At 39.5% G+C, this 15,110-nt stretch overlaps 2 protein-coding genes across 2 annotated transcripts; both read right to left on the reverse strand.

Moving 5' to 3' along the window:
* Positions 1-76: 76 nt before the first annotated feature.
* Positions 77-9,960, reverse strand: LOC131698957 (interleukin-17C-like). The gene is made up of 4 exons (XM_058994090.1): positions 9,955-9,960; positions 9,605-9,799; positions 1,514-1,800; positions 77-708 (listed from the first exon to the last, which is right to left on the reverse strand). Exons 1-4 carry the CDS (start codon positions 9,958-9,960, stop codon positions 462-464), a joined length of 735 nt encoding a protein of 244 aa, XP_058850073.1. The 3' UTR covers positions 77-461.
* Positions 9,961-10,098: 138 nt separating this feature from the next.
* On the reverse strand, positions 10,099-14,234 carry sdr42e1 (short chain dehydrogenase/reductase family 42E, member 1). Its single transcript, XM_034042382.3, has 3 exons — positions 14,078-14,234; positions 12,267-12,345; positions 10,099-11,663 (listed from the first exon to the last, which is right to left on the reverse strand). The coding sequence occupies exons 2-3, from the start codon at positions 12,338-12,340 to the stop codon at positions 10,565-10,567; spliced, it is 1,173 nt and encodes a 390-aa protein (XP_033898273.1). The 5' UTR covers positions 12,341-12,345; positions 14,078-14,234; the 3' UTR covers positions 10,099-10,564.
* Positions 14,235-15,110: the final 876 nt, after the last annotated feature.

Raw genomic sequence — 15,110 nt, forward strand, 5'->3', positions numbered from 1 at the left:
CAGATCGTTGGAGGGTGGATGGAGACCAAAGGCTTGCTTTATCCGGCGGCAGAAAATAAGGCACTGACTCAGCCAGTTTAACTGAAACCAACCGTTTATTAAGAAAACAATGTAACAGTACAGAGGTTGTATTCAGCACTGCAAGGCCCTCCGTGTAGTACACTCATACCGCAGCACAGTCCCGCAGTACAGTACCTCACCCTAACGCAGCTGGGAATCAGAGCGCGCCAATACTCCCGCTCCGAGTTTATATAACAAGGCTCCTTCCCGCCACACAAATGTAACAATTTCAGAGACAGAGGAGGGAGTGCTTGGGGGTTTCAATACATAAAACACAACCAATACATACAGTTGACAATACAAACACAGGAGATATTCACATACACTAGACCCCACTAGTATAACAATATTCTAAATTGCTACTCAGATATCCTACACCACCAAGTGGAATAAAGACAGTTTCAAAAGTGGTATGTGCGGGGTCGAACACATGTGCAGCCTACAGGCACGCTGATGTAGTCCACATAAAATGCTGAGAGGTTGGGGTTGCTGAAGCAGGGTCTCCGACGCAGGACCATCATCCTCTGTGTTAGCAGCAGTGAGTTGAGGCTGGTCATTTCCCTCCCTGTGACCTCACTAATACAACCGGCGCAAAGACATTCAGCAAAAGCCAGTACTTTGGGGTACCTGTCTTCATCAATGTTGAGCCTGGGGGATCAGACATATAGGGCCAGATTAATCAGAGTGCACCAAAGACAAATCAAACTCTTTGCATATACAAACAGAAGTTTTGGCAATTGGCAATGCAGAAACATGTTTTGGGGTTGAAGAATAGCTGTCCCAAATAGACATTCTGCACTGGGAGTATATTGATAATATTGTGGGACTGTGGCAATGTGGCCACGCCCTTGTGCGTAGTTTGTTTATATGTTAAGTGTTGTGTGTAAATGTTGGTGTATAGGCATTGGTACACGGGATATAAACGGGTCTGTGTTTCACGTGTGATTTAAATTGTATATTTGTATTTAGGCACGAGGATGGCACATCACATTACGTGCATTTAAAGTATTAGTATGTGAACACGGGAAAGTGCACTTTAATTAATTCACGTGCAGTTGTACCGAGATTCCAATTGAATGATTGACTAGCAATTGATCTCGGTACAACTGCATAAAAGCAGCATGTTTTCACTCACTCAGGGTTGTGTGTTTGGTGAGTGGAGAATGGGTGAGGAGAAGGAGGAAAGAAGTAAAGGAAAGGAAAGTAAATTAAACTAAAATAAAATAAAAGCCGTCTTTGTAACAGGGACATATAAAAAAAAATAAACTTTTGCATATATTTAAAGAGGATGGAACTACCTATTCAAGGATAGTTGAACAAAGTGGATGAGTGGGAAAACCTGGTCGATAAAAGACCTACCCCTGAATATTAAAGTGTGGGGTACCACCACATGGTTTAGGTAGCTTGATCATTCAAATTCTTTATATAGAGGATATGATTAACTATTCCTTACGTGTATGCCCATGGTGAGATGGAGCGCTCTTCATCATTGCTCAGTCCATTGGACATCAGCTGCAGATCTTCACAGGAGCTCAGCTGCCTCTTCTTCCTCATGTCTGCCTTCATTTGATTGGCCATGTAGACAGAGAGGTGCTGACTCCACTTTACCCTCCTCCCCACAACTATGATCTGCATGTTCTCATCCTCAATCTCACTGGCATGCATGCACAGCTCGTGGCTTCTCTTGGTTTCGCAGTGTTGCCACCAACACGGGGCCACCAGCGACAATAAAAGAACAACCTGAAGTATTCCAGAAGATAAATAGCTTCACTCAGTCTCACTTCTACAGGGTAATGGCAAAGTGTACTATACGGTTTTACCACAGTAAATATGCACAGTAGTTTTGCAGTTTTCTCCCATGCTTTTCGCATGGTTATACTATGCATTTACCATAAACCTGTATACCTCTCTGGGGTTGTTCAGTGTTCTAGGCTTTACTATGCTTTATTACACTATATTATGCTTTTACTATGGTAAACATATATAAGATTTAAGATGGGAAATGTGCCTACAAGTGATGTCCAAAAATGAAATATTTACTATGGAAGTTGTTTCTCCTGGTATTACTATGGTGTAGATTTACAGAAATGTCTTTTGTAAAGTTCTTATTGTTTCCATATGTATCGAATGCTATGTAGGCTCACTTGTGCAGTTTTTCTAATTAAGGTAATTTTTCCTGATTTGTATCAATTTGAGCACCATTACTAATCTACTGTCTTCAGTGTGTTGTTTAATCCATTAGAATGGATGTAAAGTAGAACAATAAAATAAGCAAAATTGGGTCTACATAGGACTCAATAAAATTGAAAACATAAGGATGTGGCAATAGACAAGTTCCTTGTATGCGATGGTAGTTCCATTAAACATGAATCAAATTCCAAGAAAATATGTCATTTTCGGCCATGATGTGTTGGCAATTGTATTTTATATTACGATAACCGTATATAGACCCTTGACCTTATTAATATAGTTTATGTAAAGCTTTGGTAGTGTCCCACAAAACTGCATCCACTTATAGCCATGGCATAATGGACACATTCATTTAAATTTTTACATAGGTTACAATTATGTGCACTCTAATTTAACTGCAAACAGACTCGGGTACTATAGATACGTGTTGAAACCTGCTTGCCACTACATTGCTGTGTGAAAATGAGTCTAGTGATGTTTATTTAACTGTTTTTCTTTCAAAAATTGTCAAATTGAATTATAGTGACAATATAGAAAAATAATGCATAATTTAAAAAACTTCTTAAATTCTTTTAACACTGTTTTGCTTGGCATACATAAAACTAAAAACGTTATATGAACTATTGTATGACAATCATAAGAACATAAGAAAGTTTACAAACGAGAGGAGTCCATTCAGCCCATCTTGTTCGTTTGGTTGTTAGTAGCTTATTGATCCCAGAATCTCATCAAGCAGCTTCTTGAAGGATCCCAGGGTGTCAGCTTCAACAACATTATTGGGGAGTTGGTTTCATACCCTCACAGTGCCATCTATTTTCTGTTCTGAATGACCCTTTATCTAATCTCCATTTGTGACCCCTGGTCCTTGTTTCTTTTTTCAGGTCAAAAAAGTCCCCTGGGTCGACATTGTCTATACCTTGGATCTCATCTGGCCCAGGTGATTTGTTTATTTTAAGAGCTCCTAGTCCCTTTAATACTTCTACCTCTTTAACACTTCTCTCTACCAGAGAATGCACCAGAGAATGCCTGCCAAAACAATCAAAGGAATACAATCTTACCTTTTGCAGAGTTTCCATGTGTAAGCTTTGTTCTAAATATGCAGCCCTTTTGGAAAGAGCGTGAAATGATTTTCTTGCAGGTATATATGGATGGTATGACCTGATTGAAGATGAACAATTGGTTCACCTTATATACACTAGACAGCACGCCTCTATCTGACTTCCAAGAAAGGAATCTGACATTATTTGCAGCTGCAGGGTGTGAATTCCTGGAGCAATCTGACCTCACCCCAAATGACAATAAATTGGAGGTCTTGGTTAAAGCTTCACAGGCAATCTAGAAAGATTCTCCACTTTCATCCATCTGTGGTTTATCCCAGTTGAGTATAGGTTGATGAAAAACATTATGTAATTTTTGCTAGATTTATAATGTTAATTATTGTACTCCTCTGTGGGGGAAATGCTTTTGCCGTTGCACTTCCAAGACCTCGAAGGTCTCTTCAGATGAAAGTAGGAAAAAGAGATTGATATTTGTAAACATCAATCTTTCCAACTTTCACCTGAAGAGACCTTTGAGGTCTTGAAAGCTTGTGATTAATTACTGTTTAGTTAGTCCAATGAAAGGTATCACATCTCTTTCTCTTTTTCTATCATTTCTGGACTAATACGGCTAGCATTTCATCTATGTTAGATTTAGAAATGTTTCCATTTTTTTAAGTTTTTCATTAAGTATATGGAAAACTACACAGCAGTATGTAATTCAATATGTTAACCTAACATTATTCAGCAGGTTTCATTCAACATTATGAAGCAAAATTAGTTAATTCTATAGGGTGATGCAAACCTTTTGGCCATAGCTGTAGGTATAGATATATTTTTATGATATAGTAATAAGATGGTATATTAGGGAGGGGAACCAGTGATCTGAATACCACCACAGCTTAAGTAAAAAATAACTTAATAAGATATTATCCAGAACTAGTAAACATTCAATAGTGCTGAATTTGGAAATACTATAAGAACATTTTATGGCAGTCCTTTTAGCTAGAAGTATTTTCAATGTCTTCAAAACTAATTTTAAGACAAAATACACAAAATAAACGTGTTGGTCAAGTCCTCTTTTAAAGATTAAAACGACAGTGCTATTTAGGCCACCACTTTTTAGATCACATGAACAGACTCCAGTATATGTATAAGATTGTTTTACACTGGAACTCAACCTGGCGTTTTACATTTTTTATGACTGTTTACTTTACATTTATAGCATAACTGTATCTTATCTACAGTGTGATATGCAAAATAGTTCTAATATAATCCAGCAGACTCCATTCATTTATGACATCTATTTGTATATATTTGTCATTTTACATTGGAACTCAACTCAGCATTTTTTTTTTTAAATGTCATGACTATTTACATTTAAAGCAGAACTGAAGCATATTTTAGGGGCGGCACGGTGGCGTAGTGGTTAGCGCTGCTGCCTCAGTCCTAGGTTCAAATCCGGCCTAGGGTACTGTCTGTGTGGAGTTTGCATGATCTCCCTGTGTTTGCGTGGGTTTCCTCCCACAGTCCAAAGACATGCTGTCCAGGTTGATTGGTGACTCTAAATTGCTCTCTGTGTCAGTGTGTGTGTGGTGCCCTGCGACAGACTGGCGTCCCATCTCGCCTTGCGCCCTGTGTATGCCGGGTTAGGCTCCGGCTCACCACGACCCTGTAAAGGAGTAAGCGGTTAATGATGATGGATGGATGGATGGATGGATGAAGCGTATCTTCAGTTTGATATGCAAAATAGGTATAATATAATCGAGCAGACCCCATCCACTTTTAAATATCTTCATCAGAACTCAAGATCTAGGGCGCTAGAAACAAAAAGAAAAAGTTCACTCACTTTGACAAATTAAGTAACTTCAAGTGTCATTTTATTTTCTTGTTTACATTTCCCCTTGTCTTTTTAAGATGTTTGCAATCATTGTGAGCGGTCCTTCATTCTCATGCTCTAATATTAAGTTAGCATTGTCTGGAGAATTGGAACAGCCAGGACTGATCAGCCTTTCTCATTCTATTCCAAGCATGTGAATCACATCTCTACTGGTCCATCTACTCCTACATGATTTCCATTACATGAGAGTAGATTTTAAAACTTCATGCTGATTTGACCTCGGCTCTTGCTAAGATAAGCACCAAGACGTAGCTTTACAGTAAACTAATGTGATCCATCTGCATCTCCATCCATTTGCATTTCTTTCCATCTGATGATGTAGATATACTTCTGCCTGGTGTTGATGGCTGAAGTGTAATGCTGGCTCCAGGGATCAGCTTATTTTGCCTCCCCAGCACATTGGCACACACAACAGCTGCAATTCTGGCTCCCGGGATCAACCACAGTGCGGTCTCCCCAGCGCATCAGCATGACAACCGTCTAGATTTAGCTAAGTAGGATACCTCTCTGGAGTCTTCAAGTGGGCACCTTCCGTCCTCAATATTGGATGAACAGAATTTAATTCTTATAAAAAGGCAAGGGAAAGATGAAAACAATTCCATTAGACACTACACACTCTGTAAAGTTGTGTTTTTGTCTAATAAAAGTTTGATGTTCATAAAAGGTTGTCACATATAATGGAAATACTAAAAAAAAAAAAAAAGATAGAAAAAAAACTATTTCCTGTTTCAAAACAGACTTGAGTTGAATAGGGCTCATATCTTAAATTCTTATATAATTATTTAAAATTGTATTTTACCACCGTGTTTTTAAAGGACTAGGGATGATTGGATGAATAATTTGCTTACAAAAATGTTGATTAATAATTTACAGAGAAAATAACACATTCAAAAGGACAAGAATCTATAGAATGGAAATTTTGCCTACAAGTGATAGATTTTCATATTAACTAGTTATTTCATTTTAAGACTTTTAATAGTAACACAGTTCATTGAGTCATGTGCAAAGAAACATTGATTGCACAGGTTTACAGGAGGTTAAAGAAAAGGGCTTGTAACCAGGAGGTCCCCGATTTAAATCCTAGCTCAGCCACTGACTCATTGTGTGACTCTGAGCGTCATTTAACCTTCTTGTGCTCTGTCTTGAGGGTGAGACGTAGTTGTAAGTGACTGCAGCTGATGCATAGTTCACACACCCTAGCTGTCTTGGATAAAGGCGTTTGCTAAATAAACAAAAAATAATAATAATATCTGTGTGACCTGTTTTCCTTGTATTTTTATATATTCCATTTACATTTTGTGAATCATACATCACATACATGCTCACTTATAGCTTTCTCCTAGAATTTCCTCAGAAAATGTCTGAAGAGGTTAGAGGCAGCATAATTTATAATCAATTCTAGTGCATAACACAGTATCTGCGCAAACAGAATAATCAAGGTACATATTAGTGCCTCCTAATTGTTTTTAGACTTTGATCAGCTTGGAAAACTAAGATTGTAAAGGATAACTGCACAATCAGAAATATGGGGCACAGACACCCATCAGTGTCTTAATATTCTGATCCGCTCTGGCTACAAAAGTCATTGATACCATACCTTGAATGAAATGTAATCAAAGAAAACAAACAGTAAAATAATAATGAATATATCCAAGAATATCTTGGAAATGAATAAATAAATAAATAACTGCGTTACAAGACGACAAAAGTCCACAAAACAGTAGTCTATGCAAATGTCACAGGTCTTTTTTAATTGTCTAAAAAAATGTGGCAGATTTATCTGGGGTTTTAAATACCCACTGGGTGGCCGGGAAGAGGCCAATGATGTGTTCCAGTTACCCACTCTTAGCTGCCAGGATTAAATGATTACTTTTCACAGGTTTTTACAAAGGATGACACAGACACCATGCCCCACATGTCGACCTGTTCCTATCCAGTTTTAAATAACTTTAGCATAACAGAGGCAGAAGTGTTAAAGGGACTAGGAGCTCTTAAAATAAACAAATCCCCTGGGCCAGATGAGATCCTCCCGATAGTACTCAAAGAAATGAAAGAAGTTATTTACAAATCGTTAACCAAGATCATGCAACAGTCTCTTGACACAGGGGTTGTACCGACAGACTGGAAAATTGCAAACCTAATACCCGATCCACAAAAAGGGAGACAAAACCGAACCAGGTAACTACAGACCAATAAGCCTGACTTCTATTATATGTATACTTATAGAAACTAAAATAAGATCCAAAATGGAAAATTACCTATATGGTAACAATATCCTGGGAGACAGTCAGCATGGTTTAAGGAAAAGGAGATTGTGTCTAACTAACCTGCTTGATTTTTTTGAGGATGCAACATCGACAATGGATAATTGCAAATCATACGAAATGGTTTATTTAGATTTCCAGAAAGCTTTTGACAAAGTCCCGTATAAAAGATTAATTCTCAATCTGAACGCAGTAGGGATTCAAGGAAATGCATGCACATGGATTAGGGAGTGGTTAACATGTAGAAAACAGAAAGTACTGTGTGATAGAGCAGGACTCTGCCCTTGTAAATATTGGCAGGGATGGGGTTAAATTCTCCTCCCTGCCCAGGTTTATTGTCTCAAGTGGGAGTAATTAACAATCAATTAGTGCCCAGCCATCTGACATAAAAGGAGGCCTCAGCCTCTCAGTAAAGAGAGGTAGCTGAGGAAGCAAGCAGGTTTTTTTTTTTTGTTGTTGTTGCTTGTTTTTCTTTGTGTGCTGTTTTTTTGTAATTTTGTATTCCAGTGAAGGCATAGCTCAGTCTGGAGGCCTTATTTTTGTAAGTTTTACTTTGTGTTTGTTTGTGTTTAAAAACCTTTTGTTTGGCCCTTGTGCCTGTTTATTTGTGTTTTCTATTTAATAAAAGTGTTGTGTTTGCACTGCAGTCTGTCTCTGGGCCTCATCTCTTGCGCCATCCTGTCACATATTGATTAGAGGAGAAACCTCAAAATGGAGCGACGTAACCAGTGGTGTACCACAGGGATCAGTATTAGGTCCTCTGCTATTCCTAATTTACATTAATGATTTAGATTCTGATATAGTACGCAAACTTGTTAAATTTGCAGACGACACACAAAAATAGGAGGAGTGGCAAACACTGTTGCAGCAGCAAAGGTAATTCAAAATGATCCAGACAGCATTCAGAACTGGGCAGACACATGGCAAATGACATTTAATAGAGAAAAGTGTAAAGTATTACATGCAGGAAAAAAATAAGTGCATTATAAGTATCATATGGGAGATACTGAAATTGAAGAAGGGAACTATGAAAAAGACCTAGGAGTTTATGTTGACTCAAAAATGTCTTCATCTAGACAATGTGGGGAAGCTATAAAAAAGGCCAACAAGATGCTCGGATACATTGTGAGAAGTGTTGAATTTAAATCAAGGGAAGTAATGTTAAAACTTTACAATGCATTAGTAAGACCTCACCTAGAATATTGTGCTTAGTTCTGGTCACCTCTTTACAAAAAGGATATTGCTGCTCTAGAAAGAGTGCAAAGAAGAGCAACCAGAATTATCCCGGGTTTAAAAGGCATGTCGTATGCAGACAGGCTAAAAGAATTGAATCTATTCAGTCTTGAACAAAGAAGACTACACGGCGATCTGATTCAAACATTCAAAATCCTAAAAGGTATAGACAATGTCGACCCAGGGGACTTTTTTGACCTGAAAAAAGAAACAAGGACCAGGGGTCACAAATGGAGATTAGATAAAGGGGCATTCAGAACAGAAAATAGGAGGCACTTTTTTTACACAGAGAATTGTGAGGGTCTGATACCAACTCCCCAGTAATGTTGTTGAAGCTGACACCCTGGGATCCTTCAAGAAGCTGCTTGATGAGATTCTGGGATCAATAAGCTACTAACAACCAAACGAACAAGATGGGCTGAATGGCCTCCTCTCGTTTGTAAACTTTCTTATGTTCTTATTTAAGTAAATTTTAAAACAAGATTTGTATTAACAAATTAAAAAAGCAAAATCAATTACGCATAAAAGGTACCCCCCAAAGAAATAGTGTCATATGCATCTCTTTTTCTACCAAAAGAAACAAAACAATTCCACTGTGAATTGTAAACAGTATACTAATATTCAGATAATATGAAAAATTAGACCAGTAGCACCACATTAATACAAAGATAATACATTTAATGTGTTACTTATTCAATGGTCCCCTTCAATATTACTGGTTTTAGTAATACATTTCATTGTATAAAGTAAGTGTGTCACGATAAGGGTGGGCAATACAATAATAGTAAGAAGGGAAAACTCCATCTTCCCCTGTCCAGGTAATTCAAACAGAGCCCAATCATTTTCACTTTTGCAGATAGCACACATCTCTCCATATTATCCCCCAGAATATGCAAGGAAAGTGGGGCTGCACCTGTTCATTCCACTCCCATCAGGAGTCCCAGGACACAAAGCCTGTCAGCAACTGACTCTGCAGTACTGGTCTGGTCCCACCTAGTGAAATAACAGGTCTCACTGTCTGAGGACAATATCCAGAGAGGCATGGTTCCAAGTATCAATTTAAAGCAACGGTACAGTACATTACTTGCTGGGTTGAGGTAGAAAATGTATATTAACTATACTATAGACCAGCAGTGCACAACTGATCAACAGGTTTTAGAGGTACTCAATGACATACTTAATGGATAAACACCTGAATAGAGGATTAAGGGTATGGTTGTAATAAATAGTTGGGCTAGAATGGCCTTCGCTGTGCACCACTGCTACAGACTGACATATCCCTATTAAATTGTAGATTACATAATAAAGAAAAACTTGTTGATGAGCAGACCATGTGAGCGGAGTGGAGTGTTCATAAATGCCGCTCCTCGCTCTCTTCCTCTTTGAAACCGCTCGCTCCATGGATTTTATTTCCCCAGTCCGCTCCGGTGCTTCTAATTCTGCAGCCAGCTCCACTGCTAGTGTAAATCATTTCCAAAATGTATACGAAAGAGCTATAAAACTTTTTTTTAGTTACCTGAGGTATATGCCGTAGGCTATGATACGCTTAGATTAATAATAATAATAATAATAATAATAATAATAATAATAATAATAATAATAATAATAATAATATAGCCACAAAATACATAAAATTAAACTACTAGGCAAATGGGCGTGTAAAAAAAAGAAACCTACTAATGACACGCACACAACATGTGCACTGCTCAGGTCGCCAGCCAAACTTGGGGGGGGGGGGGGGGGGGGGGGGCGGATTTGAAGCGGGTGTTGGAGAGGGAGCGGTGCCAGAAACTTTTTGCGCTCACACTCCGCTCAGTCCATTCCACGCTCCTAGCAAAACGCTCTGTTGTTAAGCATACAAAATTGACTGTTCAGTATAGTTATGAACCTACAACTGGAATGCAAGAAAAGGCTATAGCAGCAAGTGCAGCCACAAGTAAAATATCCCGTACCAGCTTTTTAAAGGAGTAGAGGCTAGACTTTCTTCCATGGCCATTCACTTTAAACCACTCTACAACCTCCTCCATGCTGTATTCCTGGGGCTCATAGCCCAGCCCTTCCTTAGCCTTGCTCATGCTGAAGTAGTGAGTGACCCCTGTCTTGTAGACCTCAGTGCGAGTCAGCAAAGGCTGGAAATTATAAAAGCGGCCAACGAGAAAGTGGACCATTTCTGTCAGAAATGCAAAGAAATATATCAGGGAGAGTGGGAGGCGAACCCTGGGGAATGTGTACCCCAAACCTTCCACTAGAGGGCGGAAAAACTCAAAGTTGTTGACCGGCCTCCCGTCGGAAATGAAGTAGGGCTGGCCGGCGGCTCTGTGCTCTTTTTCAGCTGCCAGGGCTTGGGCTGCAAGCACGTGAGCTGCCACCAGGTTATCAACATGGACGAACTCCACCAGGCTGTTTGGGTCCCCATAGACAAACTTAAAGACCCCGCTTTCAATGTAGCTGACAACTCTAGGCAGGTGTCTCTGCTCCCCAGGCCCGTAGATCCCAGCTGGGCGGAGGGCGCAGGTTCTCAAAATACCGCTCCCGCTTTCCAACACAGCGCCATTTGCTTTGAGCACGGCCATTTCCGCTATAGATTTGGTCCTGGAGTAGTGGTCTGGATGGAGGTGGAGAGGCAAGTATGGGAGAGACTCGTCTCCATTCTCTATAACCTGGCCCCCAAACACCACGTTAAATGTGCTTGTGTAGACCAGTCTCGGTACCCCGTTTTTCAAGCAGGCCTGGATCACGTTCTCCGTTCCTCTCACATTCACCTCTTCGATCAGTTTTCGGTTGAGCTGCTCTCTACCTGACATCCCATAAGAAGCCAAGTGGAAAACGCAATCTGTGTCCCTCAGCACCTTCTCCACCTCTGGATAGTTCCGAATGTCTCCTTGTATAAACGTGATTCCTTTCAGAATGCTCTGGATAGGCGGGTGGACATCAAACAGAATGACTCTCGCCCCCTTTTTATGGAGGGCACAGCCCAGGCTGCAAAAGAATGATCATTATACGTCACCCCGATATGTCAGACACAGCGTGTAACACTAAAGAGTAGCTTCAAATTATATTTTCTTAATTACTGCCCAACATCATGTCTGTGTTAAGGTGCATTGTATAGGAGACCAGGAGCTGCTCTTCAGTTGTAGCTGCCTGCCAGACATATGTAACACTGGCTCGCCAAAGTGTCTTTATATTACTACATGCAGGCACCCTCTGGAGCACTGCTCTGTACTGCCAGACAAACAAAAGGAAACTGGCTCTTTACATGTATCAGTGACAGGCAACTAGAACTAAAGAGCAGCTTCTGAACTCAGCTGAATGCACCGTAACACAGACTAAACACAAAATAAAAATACAACGCAGTATTTGAATAATTGCAAACAGAACCACTTAGGCTGTGAGGGGGGCAGCAAATATAATTGCATTATAAACTACTTGCTCTTATGTGATGCCTGCTGTGCAACCGTAGTAAAGAATGGTCAAAGCAATTTTTTTTTTACTAGTTTGATGTGAACCTTTTGAAAATGATAGCATTTAAAAAACAAAACAAACCAAACAAGTGCTGTATTTTTTTAAGTACATTCAACTTACCGGTGTCCAAAGTAACCTCCCCCGCCTGTGATAAGCAAGGTTTCCTTAACTATGTTCGGTTCCTCAGCCGCCATAGTATCTGTGTCAGGAAGAACAAGACATCTGATTTGAAAAACGTTACTTCAACAACATCTAGGCCAGTGGTCCTCAAAGTAATTTGGGCACGGGCGTTCAAGATACGCAGCCTTTGCTAAGTCTGCGCAGATTCTGCGGAAAACCTGTCCAAATTCATCGTCTGCGTGAACTCAGCCGGAAAAGACGTCACCAGGTCACGCATCCACGGGCTTAAAAGTCTGCACAGCCGCGCAGCTTCTCAAGAGGTTCTGCACTGGAGCAGCCGCGGCTCAAAACAATAGACGAGCGTTGGCTGACAAAAAAGTGTGTAGGCAACCAGATCCTCACTCCATGTGCTACTGCCACCTAGTCAGGGGGTGTGAATCGCCTTCGAGTCATGTCATTAATTATCTTATGAATAACTTGGAATACAAATTAAAATGATTTGACTCCTTTCCCACACAGTCATTATGCTTTTCAAATATTCAGATATTTATTCTAAAGGTTTAAACATGTAATAATAATAATAATAATAATAATAATAATAATAATAATAATAATAATGCTAAACGGTTGAAATGAACCTAAAACCGCTCTGTTATTTTCAGCAGGTGTAATTGGTTATTGATGAAAGGCTATCAGGGACAGGGAATAACCTACTTTGAATTAAGGAGAATAAATCAGCTTTAATAACAGGTAGTTGAAGTGAGATGTGTGACCATATGTGCAAGTATTTGAACTATGTTTGTCCCAGATCAAAATACAGTACTGTCTACGTGAATCCTGCCCGTTATAATACTTATTAATTTGTCTCATTTCACAAAACATACGTTTATATTATCTCTTTATAGCAGGAACTGTTTCTACTATACTTTTTTCTGATCATGCTGTAAATTATGAAGCTGGTGGAGCACAAAAGGAACTTCGATTGCATCCACTCCTGCAATTAGAATTTCTCTCAACACCACCTCCATTTGGGTTCTGCTCAGAACTGTTGTTCACCAAAGCTGTCCACGCTCCGTCTGCACAGACCGTGACGTTATGCGCAGACACCCGTCTGCAATCTAGCCGGCAAAAAAGTGTCGTGAACGCACCCTGAATTCCAACATATTAACACCCCGCCTCTACTCACGAATGATTGGACAGCTGTCAGGTATTTCACTTTCCCATTGGCTACTCATTCGCCTTCACTTTTCATGCAGAATACCGTGAACGACCTCTGCTTGCTTATGATTGGACAGCTGCGGAAAACTTGGAAGATATTGCACTGTCCTATTGGTTAAACTTACTGTCAGTACCTACAACTGAAACAGACACAATTTATGTCCCACCCAGCTAACTTATGATTGGGCTACCGCAGAGGAAATGCAGTATTCAATTGGTTGATCGTATCGCAGAGGCCCTTCAGGAAAAATATGTCGAGTACGTACAAGCACAGCACAAGCGAGCAGCACTGTCAACACGTGTTTAAAGCTTTATTTATTTTCCCACGCTACGACCCATCAGAAATGTGTTCACGACCCATAATTTAAACACAGCTGCCGCGGGCACCACCGAGGACCAGTGATCTAGGCAGACAATGCCAACCGTCACATTATGAAACAGTTCATGTCACCTGAGTACAGCAGTTTCACTTATTATCTAAATACAGGTAGTGTTTTCTCTATGCTTTTAACTACGCATATGAATAATATGGTTTCAAATATATGTATAATGTGACAAAAATAAGAAAATACATTTCACACAGTACGACCAACCTTGAGTTTCGTGCAGAGTAATACTGGAGTTATTTCCGGAAGCAAAGAAGAAGTAAGGGGCGGGATGGAGGAAACGCGGAAGATCGTGTCTGAATTCTCGAATTCTCGTATCGTCCTACAGAAATTGCGTAGTGATAGGCACGGTGGTCAGCTCATAGTTACGCATTTTACGTGCAGACGTTGTTGGACGGTCGGCAGGTTACAGTATTTTAATTTGCAGAGCAGAGATGGCGGGTAAACTGAGAGTGGAGGATATGAAGGGTCTCTTACTGCGACTTGATGGTGTTAACCGTTCTCTTGGTACGGCTTCTTTATTATATTTTTTTCGTTAGGTTAAATAAAAGGATCATATAAATATTTTCTTGGAGTTAGGTAAAATTACATAAAACAAAATATGCCCAATAACACACACGTACAGTGTTATACTCCAGTTTAACTCAAAATAATCTCAACTAAGGTATACAAATATACCAGTAATGTGTGTAAAACCAAAATGCAAGAGAATACCGTCAGGTTTGTAGACTGCTTGTTAGGTCAAAGAAGTCTCCACAGGGAAGGAAAGACTGACAAAACCTACTTTATGAAGACACAGCCAAGTACGTGTAGTGTTTAAACAGATATTAAACCGTCATTATTGTTTTTTTTTTTTTTTTTTAAACAAACTAAAAGTGCCTAAATATTGTGTTTGTTGTTGACTCACCCTGTGGAGTTTTGTTTGACTGGAATTAGGTATAGTAAATATAAATATAGTGAAAGTCAATGCAAAGTCCTCATAAACAAACAAACGTGTGTGTAGGTAGGACACAAGTTTGCACATCAACTTTTAAAAAGGCTGTTGCACTGGTACAATGTACCTGTTAATTGTGCATAATTGCAGTACTTTTTTTTTTTTTTTTTTCAGGTAGCCAATAGAATCCTTTGGAAGTATTCCACAGAGCTAATTCTCCGTAGACAGTTTATGTCGTTTTCCTCCATGGAATTCTATAGAATCATCAGGAGCTGCTTCTTAGAAAGCCTATACTATAGGCTATAG

Source organism: Acipenser ruthenus, chromosome 20, assembly GCF_902713425.1.
Source record: "Acipenser ruthenus chromosome 20, fAciRut3.2 maternal haplotype, whole genome shotgun sequence".
Lineage (NCBI taxonomy): Eukaryota > Metazoa > Chordata > Actinopteri > Acipenseriformes > Acipenseridae > Acipenser > Acipenser ruthenus.